General features: G+C 37.3%; 1 protein-coding gene across 5 annotated transcripts in view; it reads right to left on the bottom strand.

Annotated features, from left to right (window-relative positions):
- Positions 1–13,497: 13,497 nt before the first annotated feature.
- The window catches only part of LOC139937372 (serine/threonine-protein kinase 11-interacting protein-like), a 39,553-nt gene continuing 35,363 nt past the window's right edge, over positions 13,498–17,687 (bottom strand). For all 5 annotated transcript variants that reach the window (XM_071932489.1, XM_071932491.1, XM_071932492.1 and 2 more), the window contains one exon: positions 13,498–17,536. In XM_071932489.1, the coding sequence (XP_071788590.1) occupies positions 17,519–17,536 (18 nt within the window). In that variant the 3' untranslated portion in view covers positions 13,498–17,518. The remainder of the gene's footprint in view (positions 17,537–17,687) is intronic.

The raw sequence follows: 17,687 nt of genomic DNA, 5'->3' as shown, positions 1-17,687 counted from the left end.
TTAAATTCACATTGTCAAGTTTTAATTTAACATTCTATTTTTATAGGATCCCTCATGTTGCAATATTTTTTGATACGATGTTTCACCACATGTTTAAAATAAGTGCCGGAAAACAATAGCTTTTAGATCATTCTGAGATGGGCCATGTTCTGAACAGGGTCTCAACCAAAAGATGAACCGCAACATGTGGTTTTGATCATGGGACCCAGACACAAAGCAGCAAAAGCGGCCAGACTTTATACAAAATAATGTATACCCTTTTATACACATACACTTCGTATATAGGCCTAACCCAAAGTATATTTAGAATGTTCATTCGCACCAGTAAAGTCCTTGTTAAGTGAAAACATGTCCCGACCAAAGACGGCTAACGACCCATGAAACAGTTTTACGTGACTTTGACACCGAACATTTCCTCAGGATTACACACATTGTGATCACCGGCGTTTGAAGTATGTTGGTCCATACTCCAAACATTGTATACAATAACAGAATGGCAGTCCATAACACCAATCTAAGGGATTCGAGGCTGTGCATAGAGGAGAAAGACATATCATGCCAGTCCATTCTGGTACAATGGAATAAATTTCCTCTTGTAAGAAAGCTCTGATTCCGACAAATATAAACCAGCTACAACTTGTTTTCAGAGCCAACACACATTCTCAAAAAATGCATCCTTAGGGAGCATTCTTTTTTTTTCTTCTCTCCCCCCCCCCCTGCATAGTTTCTCGGAGACTGTGTGCAAAGTCTTTAGTCTTAAGAACTCCCCAATGGAGTCCTTTTAATTTCCATTTTTAAATTATTTTCCTTGGTCTCCAAAGTACCATACACTATGAGCACACTCCTTCTCAGATGATTACATTTTGTTAACCTTATAGCCTGGAGATAGTTCCAGGGTTCGATTTCACAAAGCGCTAAGAGTCATCTCAAGATAAGTTGTCTGTATTCCCCATAGTGATTGGTATTGTGACATCCTTGGCTTACAGTTAAGATCTCCTCTTCATGAAATCGAAATTTTGATATTTATAGGCCTACCGGGAAATTGTTTTTTATTGGGTTTAGAAAGGCACGAGTTCGTTATGATTTAATTCAACATTTCACGATTTGTGTTGTTATATGAAAGACTTGTAGCCTAGGCTAACCTACAACTTCCAACCTCTACGAAACGTCCCCCCCCCCCCGCAGAATTGCTCGATCGAGAGGCGTCAACGGTGCACTGCCCAGGATAGTGATCTTTTTATCTACCAATGTAGACCAACCGAAGCTGTATGTGTCCTTATAAAAACAATTTAACAGCAACAAAAACGTTTGGTTAGAAGCCTTCGAAAGTATAAAGCATGTTGAAAAACATTTTACTTCGAAGTAAAGTGGTTATGTCAAAAGATATCGATTTTGATGCCCAAGATTTGAATCTTATAACGTTTCTCAGAGTGTTTATTTCTAACGGAGTAATTCTTCCTGTGTAAACATAACAGCTCCGGATTTTCGGGGAAATCTCGAATGAAACGCGACCATTTGAAATGAAAATGTAACATGCTAGTTTTATTGTATACATCTACATTTATATAGGATTAAAACAATCAAGTGGTTCCAACCAAAGGTAAACTTTATCTTTAAAGACACTGGACACCTTTGGTAATTGTCAAAGACCAGTCTTCTCACTTGGTGTATCTCAACATATGCACCAAATAACAAACCTGTAAAATTTGAACTCAATGGGTCGTTGTTGCGAGATAATAATGGTAGAAAAAACACCCTTGTCACACGAAGTTATGTGCTTTCAGATGCTTGATTTCGAGAAATCAAATTCAAATTTTAGTGGAACATTACTTCTTTCTCGAAAACTACGTTACTTCAGAGGGATCCGTTTCTCACAATGTTTTATACTATCAACAGTATTCCAGTGGTTGATAACAAGTAAGTTTTTATGCTAACAATTATTTTGAGTAATTACCAATAGTGTCCACTGCCTTTAAGTACACCCGGGTATACCGTGACAACAGTACCTGTCGACCAAAACAACAGAACCACACACAACATAGTTTATGATATCTTGTTATCCATTATTCAGCTGGATTAATTTAATTAGAAAAGCCGCTTCGAATTAAATCATTTCCAATTTGAAATATAATATTCACAATATTTGCCAATTAACAAAAATAATTAGTTACGTTGTTTATTTGCCGTTAATTTTTTTGAATAACTTATAAAACTACAATGTTTGATATATAGTGCTTTAAGCTAGAATTTATAATTTTAAAACCAGTTTAAAGTGCACCAAAATATTTGTTTGTACTTTCACATTCTTATCCATTTTAATCACACTCGAGCAGTAGGCTTTTCGAAACTTTAGTAAATCTGAGTTGAAAGTTCATTTGGGACAAAACAAACACAGTTTTCATTTTAAAATGTTTAATTTTGACTCGTAACAATAGAGGTAAGTTAAACAGTGCATCCACCGATGAACGTATTCGACTTGTATTTTACAACCTTCCGTGCGATGTAATCTTTTGTTGCACCGGTTTTTTTCTCTTCAAAACAGACAGTTAAATGAAAAACCCATCAGTGATTGTTTTTGAACAAGCTAGACCATAATGAGTGTAGCAAATTATATGTTGAAACAATTGTATAAATAAAACACTCTATTTCAATTATAGAAAATTACATGAACTTGCACTTGAACGTTTTCCAAAGATTAACAAAAACGCACACCATTTTGATAACAGTGTCACCTCTCTCAGATTAAGGATATTTCCCAATCAGGAAAAACTTGGATATCAAGGTCTCGACCCACTGCCAAACTATCTCATTTGGGGTATTTTTCTGATTTGGTAAACTATCTCAATCTTTTCCCGATTGGGAACTTTTCCCCCAATCAGGATGGTCCAACTACAACCACACTCTTGGGCAGGATCCAATTAATCAATTAATCATTACTACACTAACTCATTTATATAACAGTCGAACCATCACTTTCACAACCAATATTTACATATCACCCTTGGTCAACATTCATAAAAAAAACCAAATAATTATAATAACACACAAGCCATTTTTGAAAAAGAAAAGGGAAATTTTCCCCAAAATTTTTAAATAATTATTCTCGATAATTAAATTGTATCGATCGTCTAAATACTCTTGGGAGTTCCCATTATTGCATGGTTTCCACCAAAATGGCAACATGGTTAGAAGGCATTGGACAAGTTTGTTAATGGTCAAAGACCATGTATTCCCACTCGGTATATCCACACATAAATGTATAAAATAACAAACCTGTGAAAATCTGGGCTCAATTGGTCATCAAAGTTGCAAGAAAATAAATAACGAAAGAATAAAAAACACCCTTGTTGCACAACTTTTTGCGCTTTTAAGATGCATAATAAAAGGCTTCAGCTGAAGCCTTTATTTTTTGAGTGAGATATTACCACTTTCACAAAAACACCGTTACTTCAGAGGAAGCCGTTTCTCACATTGTTTTTGATACAATCAACAGCTCTCCATTGCTCGTTATACAAGTCAGTTTTTATGCGAGCAAGTATTTTGAGTAATTTTACAATATCGTCCAGTGCATTTAAGAAATATACAGGTATGGTGTGTTAATTGAAAACTAGAAGACGTGAATGACTTTTACTAACCATTTATTTTTTTAAGCGAAAACAATCTGGCGCTTTGCAAATTTATGTGTTAAATGATGAACTGTCTCAATTTTGTAACCTTTCTAATTGTATAATTTTTTCCTTTAGTAATTTTCATGTTCTCAGATAGCAGGTACGAAAAGAAACGGCTCAACAATAACGATTCATCCATTAATTTGGGGTATAGAATTTTCTATTACTGATAAACAAACCTTGCTGGTGGGCACGGACGGCCGAATGTTAGTGAAACATAAAATCGTGTTAAGAGATGCAAGATTTAATAGATGTTAAATTTGCATCGGGGATAAAGAATATAAATTTTTGGTTTTACCCATATACACCGATGTGTGTAGCACTGTATACTCAGTACTTTCCCGAGTCCTGTGAAAAAAAAATCACAGATGCAAGATTGTAACTAAATTCAACATAATTATCTGCAAACTTTCAATTATACATTCCATAATTTGTTGCTTTTTTCCAACAAAATAACACTATTTTTGACCATTGTGTAATTACATTGTTACGGTTATTGCTTTGCAGACCGTTGTGGCTTCCAATAGTAGCAAAAACTTGAGCTGTGACGTTGCAGTTGGCCTTTTTGAGAAGTGTTGGGCACGATCGGATTGCACTAATGTAATTTTGGTTTACAGACAAAAAATACCCAAACCAAGTGTCGCGTCCACCATGTCTAAAAAGGTAGGCTATAATATAGATTTTTATAGCAAGGTTTTCGGTAACATAATGTAATGATCATTTCTAATTGAGCTGTGACTTTCAATTTTTATTCTTCGTGGATGTGACAACACCAACATGGTGTTTTTTATCCCTATTACTATACCGTTGTTCAAAATTAACAACATTTCGGTGCTGTCAAATATAGATACCAAAACAATCAATTTTACACCCCAGTTTTTCTAGTGCATGTACTATCGATGAAAATCTCTAATTGTGTTGGGGTGGTTCTGAAAAGAACCGTGAGCTTTCAACTCTTACATTTTGTTGACATTTGGCCTATCCCTGGAGCTCTTGTGTCACGGTGTGATTTCACAAGTTGCATTATCTCACCTGGTGGCAGTATTCAATGGTACTTTGAAATACTTGATGTACCTTGATCAAATTCACAATGGAGGCTATGTTCATGCCCATTCAATCGTAAAGCAACGGTTGATGTACCTTTTGTTGGTGAGACTTTTTTTAACACAACTAAATAGACACAACGAGGACCATGTAACAATTTTGTTCATAGTACATGTACCATTCAATAGATGTTCAATTTGCACCGGGTAGAAAGAATATTAACTTTTGATTTTACCCGTACACCGATGTAAATATACTGAGTATACATGCAGTTCTAACACACATCGGTGAAAGGGTAACATCAAAATAAAGTCGCACCAATCAGTTTGACATAAACAATAACATATGATTTATTCTTTGGCTAAACAAAAAAATGATCCACAACTTGGTTAAGCCGAAACCCATACAAACTTATTGCTAACAAAAACTGAAATCTAAACAGGAACAGGTAACCGGCCAATAATAATAATAACATAATATGTGACATAGGCCTATACTACACTGAATTAATTGATTTTCTTGGGATTTTGTTTTGTCTGCAAACTATTTGGCTAAATTATATCTTCTCTGACTTGACAACTGCGTGAAGAAGATTGACCTTGATATTGTTGCCATTTTAATTAAAACCAATGCGTTATTAAAACATAACGCGTAGGCCTATGCCTAACTAATTCAGTGTGCCAACGCCATCTTTGATTATGTTCATCGCTTGCAAAACGCGATTACAGAATGTCACTATACTCCTCCTTTAAGCCTCGCTTTCTTTGCATTGATTTGAGTTGGTTCGAAACTACATGATAAGTACAGCCATCTTGCTTGATCTCTCACGCTATTTTTTTGCCCTTGTTGAAACCACGGTTTGGCTTCAGGCTTTTGGCTACGGCTAACAAGCTCCGTCTGAACTTTGTGTTTTGAAATCGTGTACTTTCTGGACAGCTTCAAAAATAGACGGAGCCTAAGCCGGAGCCGGTGACCATGCCATTGTTCGCAAAAGGGTCAGTGGTAAGTCTAGAACAAAATCTTTAGTCTGGCCCCTACTCCGTGTGACAATCGATGTATGTTATTACCTGTTCAAACTCTTTGACGTTTGGATGTATTTATATAAATATTGTAGCTTGAACGCAACTCAGCCTTTTGGCTTTTTATTTATTTAAATAAACCAATACTTCACATAACCCATGAAAATATGGCGACGAGCTGACACTATCTGAATAACCGTTTTACAGTTTGCCCAAAACAAATCCCCTTTTTTCGAAATCAGCCTTCAATGTCATTAAACTGAACATGCACAAAGTAGCATTGATTTCCAATGGCAAAAAACACAACTTGGGAGTTGTTGGTCCCAACAGTTTAGTCACGTTTAGAAAACAATACATTGGCAATCTTGCAGAACTTTGAGGGGAGAGTTCTGTATAATCTACTATTTAATTGACTCCTTGCACGTCACAGAAAGCAATCCTTTACATTGTTTTTGCCTACCCGTCCTTCAAAATGGCGGACAGAACAGGCGCGAGTGCCATCTGCACGTCGTGAACATGAGTCAATATAAATTCTCAACACGTTTTTCGGTACATGTTTATGGTTGTCATTTATCGGCGATTTCCTTTAGACATAAATGAGATACAGAACAGAAAACTACTTATCTCAGCTGAAAATAAAAGTCAAAACAATTGGAGATATCTGAAACCAAGTTTCTCATTTCTGGCCAAATATAATTGTGGGAATATCATGGGCGGCAGCCCATGGCCTTTTTCAAATGAGGCAACATTTTGGTGACTGAAATACAGAACAGAAAACTACTATGCCAGCTGAAAATTTAGTCACAACAATTTGGAGATATATCTGAAACCAAGTTTCTCATTTCTGGCCAAATATAATGTGGGAATATCATGGGCAGCCCATGGCCTTTTCAAATGAGGCAACATTTTGGTGACTGCTCTTAATTCCGACACCCATAATAATGTTCCGACAACCCATGCCCTTAAAGGAACACGTTGCCTTGGGTCGGTCGAGTTGGTCTTTGAAAAGCGTTTGTATTCATTTGTTATAAAATGCATATGATTAGAAAATTTAATATATTTTAAAAGTAGAATATAATGACCCACACAAGTATCACTCGAAATTGCGTGGTTTTCCTTTTACCTCGTCGACAAACACGGTCGGCCATTTATGGGAGTAAAATTCGTGTTAGTTCGCATAGTAAAAGGAAAACCACGCAATTTCGAGGTAATTGTGTGTGGATCATTGTATTCTACTTTTTAAACATCTTTCTAACCATATGCATTTTATAAAAAACGGTTACAAACGCCTTTCAAAGACCAACTCGACCGATCCAAGGCAACGTGTTCCTTTAAAACTCCATGTGATTTGTTCGCTATGATTTGGGGATTAGGAAAATACACCAAGGTTGTCGAAACATGAGAGTGTAACCAACACGTTCAGGCAAACTGTTGGCAACCAAACTGGACTACATGCAGAAGGAACTCTGATGGTAGCACAAACGAGATTGCCCTGACCAAAAACAGTATCTTATTAATACACAAGAAAGTTACTTGGATTGTGATAACTAAGTTTCTGTTTGCCTGTAAACTGCTTCGTGGTGACATTACTCTATATGGACAAGGAAGTCGCCAATGTGATGACTCATTTGTGAGAATTAAGTATTTCAAATTGTTTTCCTTGCCTTATAGTATTTTTTAACAGCCTAACACTCAAATGAAGAATCAAGATGGATGGCAATTAAACTGAATTTTAAGCCTACTGGACGTGCGTTATTTGTTAATGGCCGCGAGTTCAATCTCATGATTTCCCATCATTCGATTCCCCTTCATTGTCTTTTGCTGCCTTGTCAAATCTATCCTGAATCTCTAGAAGGCTGGTTCTCCTCTTTGACTCCTTGAACTTTCCGGACCTCGAGACGCTGAACGCCCGGTTCTTCCCCGGTTTGCTGCTGTCTTTGCTCCGGACTGACTCCGGCTCAGGGGGCTCGCTGACGGACTTGGGCCGGCGCCTCTGCTCGTGTTTGACCGTCGTCAACGGGGAAGGGTCCCAGAACTCCGGGGCCGACTGGGGGCTCCTGAGGGGCAACTTCCCCCCGTGGAAAACTTCATCATCTTCGGTCGGTGTGGAGGGAACTGAGTCCCCGGTCGAGGAATGATGGCGTGGAGACTTCGAAGTTGAAATTTTATGATCAGAGCGAATTGATGTTGGCTTCGAAGCCTGAGGTGAACCCGGCTGCGACGATTTAGTCCGTTTGTTATCGCCATGTTTTAGTTTCAATGGCATATTGTTTTCAGCCTTTATTGCCTAACTATACGTGTAAAGGAAATGAAAACATCAATTATTCCGAAGCCGGAACCAAACTGCTGTCACACCAAAACTTGCATTCTAAACAGTCGTGATTCCTGCCATACATTAGTTTTGAAAATAACACGCAAGTTCATCCATGAAGGAAAAGAGAAGTAGGATCCCAGCATAAATCCGCTCAAAATATTCACATCCCAGACGGCATGAAAATGTACACAGTGCGCTGATTCATCCAAGAGATATTTTATCCTAAAACACTCGAAAAACAGATGTTACCGGTCATGCAATGTGTACGCTGCACTCAACATCAATTCGTTTCTCAGCAGTATTCCCGCTCAATCATTACCCTTAGGCTCCGTGAAAATTCATCGAAGGAAACTCAACAGGAGACTTTAGAACACTCTGGTCGTCGCCATCCAAAAATCCAACTCAATTTGGTGGGAGGAAAAAAGGCAAAATATATGTTGCCTTGATCGGTGATGAATTGCATCGATCCAACTGCATGGTATGGTATCACGTGATGCGGTAAAACCATGGACGCAAAACAAAAATCATCACCAGTTTGATATCATCATAAAATTCGCCGTCATCATAAAAAATAATATTATTATTGAATATTCGTTCCGGTGATCCTATAAACACTCTCCTCGCTTCACGCACCCATAGACAACGTGTGAACAAAGTCTGTATCACTGTCGTTACATTGTCACTCTTAAAAAAAATAGTTTCATATTTTTGTTCTCTCCAGTAGCAGCGATTATGAGTTGACGCAACCTCCTTTCTGAATACGCTGGTAACTCTTAGGTTATCACAGTAGGTGGTACTGGTGTTGGTTCATTATTATACAGAGATAGCGGTTGCCAGTCGGTTACCATGCGTTGTTTGTTGAACAAACCGTCTATAGGTCATCAGCTGTGTGCTATGTGGAAAATGAACTTGCTTCGTAATTACTGTGCAGACCTACACGCAACTACACCGCCTGATGGTGTGAAGGGTCTGGAACCAAAGTACACGTCTGATTCTCTGTATTTATATTATTAACAATGTATTTATATTCTACATTATATATATCGGGGGCCCATTGAGCTGGGATTCTGGTGCATTGAGGACCCCTTGTGCGAAGGCCGTGTAAACAAAACCTAACAAAAGTTCTCTCAAACGTTCAGGGTTCAGGTCATACCGTAGGATTGTCTCGCCTGCTGATTTTACATTTTAACGAATCGCACTTTTTTTTATATCGAACATTAAAAAAAAAAACCGAGTCGCTGAACACAAAACACCTTTTTGCGTTGAATACAGAACACCCTTTTTGCGTATGCTAATTTTTAAGTTCAAGGCTGAGTTTTATGCATAATCCAGTTGTTATTATCGTTATTATCCTAATTAAAACAGACACTGAACAGACGGTGAATAACAGCCATCGACAATGACTTGTTTCTCAATTCAATAGGCTCCTATAACAATTTGCAGATTGTCCAGAACTCAGCACAGATTGTTATTTCTGCAACGCCCCCTTTGGAGGGGAGGGGTACCGTATAGTGTGTGACAACACCAATGTCAGTTTCAACCCCTAAGTTTTTACAGTGCAGGGGATTATGCACTAATGCCTTTGGGAAGCTCTTTCGTAAACCAACCTAATATTATTGTAGAGCGTCTCTGCAAAAACTGGGGTGTTAAAATTTACATGGGTGTTCTAACATAAAACCCCATAATACAACCAAACATTTACACACATTAGGGTGTTACAATAACACTAATTTCTGTCAAAACAATCACATTGGTGTTATTTTATGCTAACTTTGATTCTCGCTTCAGTATAGTGTAACGTGACAACACACATAGTGTAAATTTTATCGCCCCAAGTTTGCAGTACAACAGCTCTTAGTGTATAATAACTTGGGAGGCAAATCATCCTTATAACTGACAGCTAAAGAGCTGTTTGGCAGCAAGCCATATCAACCCATTATGACAACGGAGCACAGCCAGTGATCGAAAGTGTTTGATTTTTCCTGAGGGAGGAAAACCGGATGGTCTGGAAAACCCTCGGGTCACAGCAGAGAAACAACGCACAACTCATCAACTCACATAAAAATGGCCCTGTCCGTGTATCGAACCAGGGTCACCTTGGTGAGAGGCGAGCGCTTTACGCAAAAGCCAACCATGTCACCCTATCATGCCGTGCTAAGAAATATTAACTTATTAAACACCGGAGCTAAACGTAATTTTTGTTCCCACCTCCTTTCAATACTTGTTTTAAAATTCACATATCGTGAAAATTCTACTGATTCAAATACAACTATTCTTGGCACTAACTTGAAATTTTTCGAGGGGGTAAGCAAGATGATTTTTAACCTCTTTTTCTGAGAATCCCGCCTCAAAATAAAATAATGCAAACTAAAACCAAATGAAATCAACATATATAACTGAAATGCAACAACATAATATAAAGAAAAAAACATGTATATGTTCTCTTTACCATATACCAACCCATCCCACCAATTTGTTTGACATGATCGGGTGCCCTATTTGAAAATTATTCCTTTTTTCTATATTTATACTTTATTATCAATTAATTTGCTGAGATTCACCGTCAGTATACAAAATGATTAACTTCCTTTGGACGAATGAACTAACATTCTTCAATATATTTTTCTGTGAAAACGCCCTGCACAGTCACACTGACTCATCTGTGTTATAAAAACAAAAATCAGCTGAAAGATTGAGATATAATCATTATCCTGGTTGTCATGGTGACGCATCTACCACGTCTCCATTTTGTGTGTCATCGGAAGCCATCTGTTGTGTCTGTGAGGTCAATGGCGGTGCTTTAAAGGCCTGGACATCTTAATGGTAATTGTCAAAGACCATTATTCTCACTTGGTGTATCCCAACATATGCATAAAAAAAACTGTTGAAATTTTGGCTCAATTGTCCATCGAAGTTGCAAGAGAATAATGAAAGAAAAAACACCACTGTTTCACAGTTTAACTGCTTTCATTTGCCTAATAAAAGGCTTCAGCTGAAGAAATCCTTCATTATTTGAGTGAGAAATTACCCCTTTCTCGTTACTTCAGAGGGAGCCGTTTCTCACAATGTGTTGTACTATCAACAGCTCTCCATTGCTCGTTACTAAGTAGGATTTTATGCTAATATAGTTATTTGTTGAGTAATTACCAATAATATTGTCCAGTACCTTTAAAGGCGGATGCAAGATCATTTGAACCATTGGTAATGACAGTAATTTAACACTTGACTTTTGTTAGCGTGTTTATGTCACAAGCACACAACGTTTCAAGTACCTACATTAAGTGGACCTTTTTTGTTCTCGTATATGAAGCGTTTACGACATTTCAGTGAATCTCGTAAATCGAGGTCATTGCATAGAGTGCTATTTTTAGGGTTTGGGTTGGGGTTAGCCTTGCTTTGGGGTGGGGTTGGGGGCACTGTAACGGGACAAAGACATAATAAACAAACACGTAAATAAATTATTTACCAATCAATCGAACGTAAATTGGGGGAAAGGGGGAACTAATAATCAAGAACGAAATTTATAAACAAAAAAACACATTAATAGATAAAGAATGAAAAATAAATAAAGCAAGAGGATTTGCCTTCAAAATACCTCTAAGAGAACCCCCTAGTGTTGCATTCATTACTGTTGATCTTTAATGCAATTGTAGATCACGCACACTTATAAAAGACACCCAGAAATTAAAGGGGCGTTGTGGAACCGTCGGCAGTGGTTCTGGCTATCTCGGTCTCTTTGGCTCATACAGCATGCAACAAAAGTCCGTGTCTTTGATGGTTTTTTTTTTCAATGAACAAAGCCAAAGCCTTAGCCGAAGCTGCAACCTGAGGACAAGTCGAAGCCGAAGTTTGTAAAAAGACCATAATCTCATCTGATTATAGTAATTCAAGAACCGTGTTAAAATTGACACGTGTAACGAACGTCTATGCAGAGTACCTAATTATGGCCTACTTGACAGTTAAAAATAGAACTAGGTCATTATAATGACAAGGGTATACACACAATAGGCGAATGACGAGGACAAAAAGAATTTCCCCGAGTGGATCTTCGTCAAGATATCTCCACAAATCCTTCTGACAACCCGAAGAAAAGGAATCTATTTTATGATAAAACTGCGGTGTACGAATGTTAAAGAAGTTGAATGATGAAAGTTGTCATTAGACCGCATTAAAATAAGTAATCTAGTTAGTCACGCCCACTTCAAAATTTAGATTACAGCTTCACACCTAATTGACAGTGTGTCGAAAGAAGTCTAACAACAGGGTATTGGGTAGGCCTAGCCTACAGTAAATCAGCAGAAGCAGAAGCATACGAAATTTTGACCCACTGGTGAGAAAATTATAATACCGGTACAAAAATTGTTGTGAATATAGAAGCCCGCCAAGAAGGTATTCTGTAGAGACGTACGTTACACATTTCATTTGATCAGGCCTTCAATTAATAAAACTTTTTCGTGGTGCAACCATCTTGAATTTCTCACATTGATATCAATGTTACCAAACCGAGGCTGGAAGAACAAAATAGTCTGGTTCCTAATTGCAAAATGATTATTAGCATTCATTATTGTTATTCGATACGGGGAACAAGACCAAGATGGAGGCAGCATGACAAATAATGATATTATGACCTTTTTAAAACATAGACCTTTGAAACGAGATTCCCCCAGACCAGTCTACCAATTCACGGAAACAATTTTCGATGAGTCTAGATGCTACACAATGAAAGCAGATATGACAAGTGCACAACATGTAATTGAAAGAATATTTATTATAATTATCAGTACAACCGTTTGACTTTCATAAAGACAAAAACGTTTTGTGTCACATTCGTCTAAAAATATATTTAAATACCACAAATAGTTCCCTAAAGTATAGTGTTATCGTCAATATTACGGTAAATGGATTTCAATCATCGTATGTTGGATTGTTTGTTTAATGTTGCCAGGAAGCAAGCAGCATATAAGTTTTCCTCCAGATAACAGTAAGACCAGTGAATGGGTTTACTTTTAAGTCCTTTTAATAAGGCGACTTTAAAGGTTTACCATCAACGAATTCTTTTCAGAACCTCAACGACTCATTAAAGAGATAATTTCATTTACAGCGAACCCCAGTTTCTGTATTAATTGCAATCTTTAAAGGAAACGTTGCCTTGGATCGGTCGAGTTGGTCTTTGAAAAGCGTTGTAACCGTTTTTTATAAAATGCATATGGGTAGAAAGATGTTGTAAAAGTAGAATACAATGATCCACACAAACATGCCTCGAAATTGCGTGGTTTTCCTTTTACCTCGTCGACTAACACGTCGGCCATTTATGGGGGTCAAAATTTTGACTCCCATAAATGGCCGACCGTGTTAGTTCGCACAGTAGAAGGAAAACCACGCAATTTCGAGGCAAACTTGTGTGGATCATTGTATTCTACTTTTAAAACATCTTTCCAACCATATGCATTATATACAAAACGGTTACAAACGCTTTTGTTTTGACCAACTCGTCCGATCCAAGGCAACGTGTTCCTTTAAAGCCCTGTCTGGCCCTGAGACTATGGAAATGGCACTCCACTTTGAAGTGGCCGAGTAGAGCCGACGGTATAGTTGACGTTTCGATCTATAAAGGCAGGGTATACTTTTGGTAATAGGAAAAGGCCAGGGCCCAATTTCATAGAGCTGCTAAGCACAAAAATTTGCTTAGCATGAAATTTCTTCCTTGATAAAAACACGATTACCAAAAAGAATTACATTTGTTGCATATTGCTTGTTCCTGGTAGTGGTACTCAGCTGATGTTTGCTGAATTCTGAAAATCACGTGGAAATTTTGTTGGTAATCCTGTTTTTATCGAGTCAGAAATTTCATGCTAAGCAAATTTTTGTGCTTGGCAGCTCTATGAAATTGGGCCCAGTATTCTCACTTGAAGTATCCCAACAATAATAATGCATAAAGTAACAAATCTGTGAAACTTTGGACTCAATTGGTCATCGAATTTGCAAGAGAACATGGAGAATAATGAAAGGAAAAACCTTACCACTCGTTGCATCGAATTGTGTGCTTTCAGATGTCCGATAAAGGCTTCATTGGTGGTGAACATTTACCTCTTTCTCTGTAACATCTCTTCAAATGAGAACGAACCCTGCCTTTTCAGCCGAGTCTTAATCTTAATAACCGATCTTTATTTGATAGAAAAAGTAATACAAAAAATCACATGAAATATAATCTAGTAAAGAAACAAAAGTTTTGTCAAATTTAGACCAATCTGAACAGAAGTTATAATTTTTTCCATTTGCCCTTAAGAGGAAAATATAAATTTATTTTAAACCATACCATCAATAAATTGTACAAAATATGAACCTTTAGATAAAATCCTCGGCATCGACAAATTGTTTAATGCAATTAAATAAATTTCAAATAAGTATAGAATTCTTAAATTAAAACAAATATTCAGAATACACAACTACTTTTTGCGAAACTAACTCAACAACAGAAAAATATCCCAATCTAACCAATTTATAAGTTTTGTTTTTAGCTATTAAGTAGGCATTTCATATATAGCACCATTAAATACCTACGGAACCAATTAACATAAATAATCTTTATGTTGAAAAAATGATGACAATCCTTTTACATTACATTTCAAAAATTCATTTTGGCTTTGCGAGAACAAAACTAATCATTTTTAGTAATCTCTCAAAACAATTCAGGATTTCATACACATAAACTTCCTTTACACTCTATCAGTTATGTGCAAATCTGAATTAATTTATATTTCCACTCTATCCTTACCAATGGGCCAGGTATAAAACGTGGACACCTTAATTTTCAGCTTTATAAACTTTTCAGTAAAATCCTTTAATTAATTTATTTGATATTTAAATTGACTGCCCTCCAATTCAGATTTCATGGTACTCGCAAAATTCCATTCCATGAAGACAGCATTAACATGTACTTCATCACTGTCTTCATTTCACAGTCGTTAAAAATTAAAGAGATTTACCGAACCTCAAAATAGCCTTCCGACCCAATACATGGGTGACTCACAAATATTGGCACACCCTTTAAAATGCATCTTACTTTGCAAAAATCAATAAGTAAAAGTGAACAAATTAAGTAAAAGTTGATTTATTCTATACATTTATTATATACACTCAAGGCAGTGTTACATTGTAATGTACATTAGACTTGTGGACAAGTCGTTAAATGTCTGTCGCGGTGATAGCGTTCCGAATCTCCCCGCGATATGCTCGCGAGAGTGCTGGCCCAGCGAGACCGCTGCTCTAACGTAGACTACGGTCCCATTTTAGCAACCGGAAGTTCGCGCGAGAGCAGTGATCTCGCGAGAGCAGTATTCAATCGCGCAAACCTGAATCTTTACGACATCGCCACAACTTGACTATCTCACCGCGGCAGACCATTAACGACTTGTCCACAAGTCTAAATTGACATCCATTCAGCTGCATAAACAAGGGTCACTCATCCCTCATCCACACCTCTAATCACAATCATTTGAAAGAGAATAAGTGAGTCTCAAGGACCCTTGTTTAGACGATCTTCCCATCAAGGGAACTTGGCAAACTCCCACAAGGGGATATAAACGCAAAGATGGCAACAGCCAATCTCTCTCATACAAACATTGGTTCAATCTTTATGATTATGAATTGCACAAATCAAGTGGTTCAGTAACCAGACGACAATACTTATTCTAGTCATTGTGAAACCAGCAGTTAACCAGGTAGGATTCAAACTGATCCATTACGCCCCGCCTCCTTACCAGTTGACCAATCACAGCCGCGAAACCCGATCACCATTAGTGCAAAGATCACCAAACGGTTCCAATGGTGATCAGATTTCGCGGTTGTGATTGGTCAATGATAATTGGGCCTGGCTTAATGGATCGGTGTGTTGCAAGTCCTGCAGTCTAACCACTGGACCACGGTGACCACACCTTTAAGTGGCTTACACTAGAAAAGTGAGAGCCAAGTTGTACTTGCTTCAAAAACAAAAATCGCTAAAAATTAATTGCACTCTAACTGGATTTTATTTCCATAGACAAATTCCCCCAGATTTGTTAGTTTGCATGAGTGCATGGTTTAGGGTTTGGTTTAGGGTTTAGGGTTGGGTTTATGGTTAGGATTGGGTTTATGGTTGGGATTGTGGTTAGGATTTATGGTAAGGGTAAGGGCCTGGGTCAGGGTTGGGTTTAGGGTTGGTTTGGGGGTTTATAGTTAGGGTAAGAGTTAGGGTTAGAGTTAGGATTAAGGTTAATTTTCATGCTGGGCATGATGAATAAAGATTGTAATTGAATTTAATTGAATTTAAGGGGTTTATGGTTAGGGTAAGGGCTTGGGTTGGTTGAGGGTAGGGTTTTAGCTATAGTAGGTCAAGGGGTTACTGTTGAAGTTCCTTTTCATTTCAAACATCTTGATGAATTATTTCAAATGTTTGCATAGAAATGGAAAAAGTAATTGCATTATAAAAAAATATTGATTTTGTTTTGATTAATATATAAAAGTATTGAACCTTAAGATTATTTCAACAATCCGTTTCTGTAAACTTAGGACTAAAATAAATTGCACATATTTGACAGTACAAAGTCAAAAGTCAAACCATTTTATAGTGCCAATAAAATGTTACTTAGCCCAAATTTTGTAAAGCTGTCCAGCACAGAAAATTGCTTGGACAGACAAATCTAGCTTAGCAGGGACAGGTTAAGAGCCAAAATGGCATATAATGTATACTGTTGTATGTTTTGCTTAGTTTTTTTCTTAGCGGAACAATTTACTGCGCACTATGTACTGTTGTATCAGTTACTGACTCTGAAATGTATACATGGTTGTGAATGTACCCATAAGTTTGCAACTGTATTTTTTCTTATGATCCACACCATGCAAAAACTTAAAACGTCACATAACTACAGTGATTTGTGCTCTTGACATCAAACATTTCTTAGCGTGAAGATTGATTCACAGCTTAGATCAATCTTAGCTCCCTGCACAAAGAGAAAAGATCTTGAGTGGGAATCAACTGCCAAGCAAAATCATGCAGTAAACGAACTGTATTGTATAGCAGAGTAAAATTCATCTCCAAATTATCAGTTGCTATCCAAACATTTTTAAGTTTAGCTTTCTGCTATGCAAACTTGCTGGACAAAGTCGGTCCTGAAGTGTGATGTTACAATACAAATCACTATGCTAATACCGACAACTCATAGAAGATGAATCTTAGTGCGTTATGAATTCAAGCCTGCTTTGAAGAAATCCATCCTAGTTTGACACCTGCCAGCGATTTGACCAAACTCATCCTAACTTAGGATTAATCCTAGGACTTAGGACGAGTAAAGTTCCGTATCCTTATCCGTTCAGACACATTGAACACATCCTAAGTTAGTAACTCATCCTAACTCGAGATAGGATTAATCCTAGCGTTTTGTGAAATCGGCTGCAGTAGTCATAACGCAAGATCCTGTGGAATTGCCTGCTAGGTGTTACAGCAGTAAATCCTCCTAGAAAAAAGAAAAGAAAAAAAGACACTGAATAAACCCTGCACGGATAATGATATCAAAGAACAGTAGTTGCGCTATATAAATACTGTTTTATTATTATTATTATTATTGTTTTTTACTCATACAACGATAGGTGTTTTAAAGGCACTGG

This window comes from Asterias amurensis, chromosome 5, assembly GCF_032118995.1.
Source record: "Asterias amurensis chromosome 5, ASM3211899v1".
NCBI classification, from domain to species: domain Eukaryota; kingdom Metazoa; phylum Echinodermata; class Asteroidea; order Forcipulatida; family Asteriidae; genus Asterias; species Asterias amurensis.
This window is presented reverse-complemented; position numbering and strand designations above follow the sequence as displayed.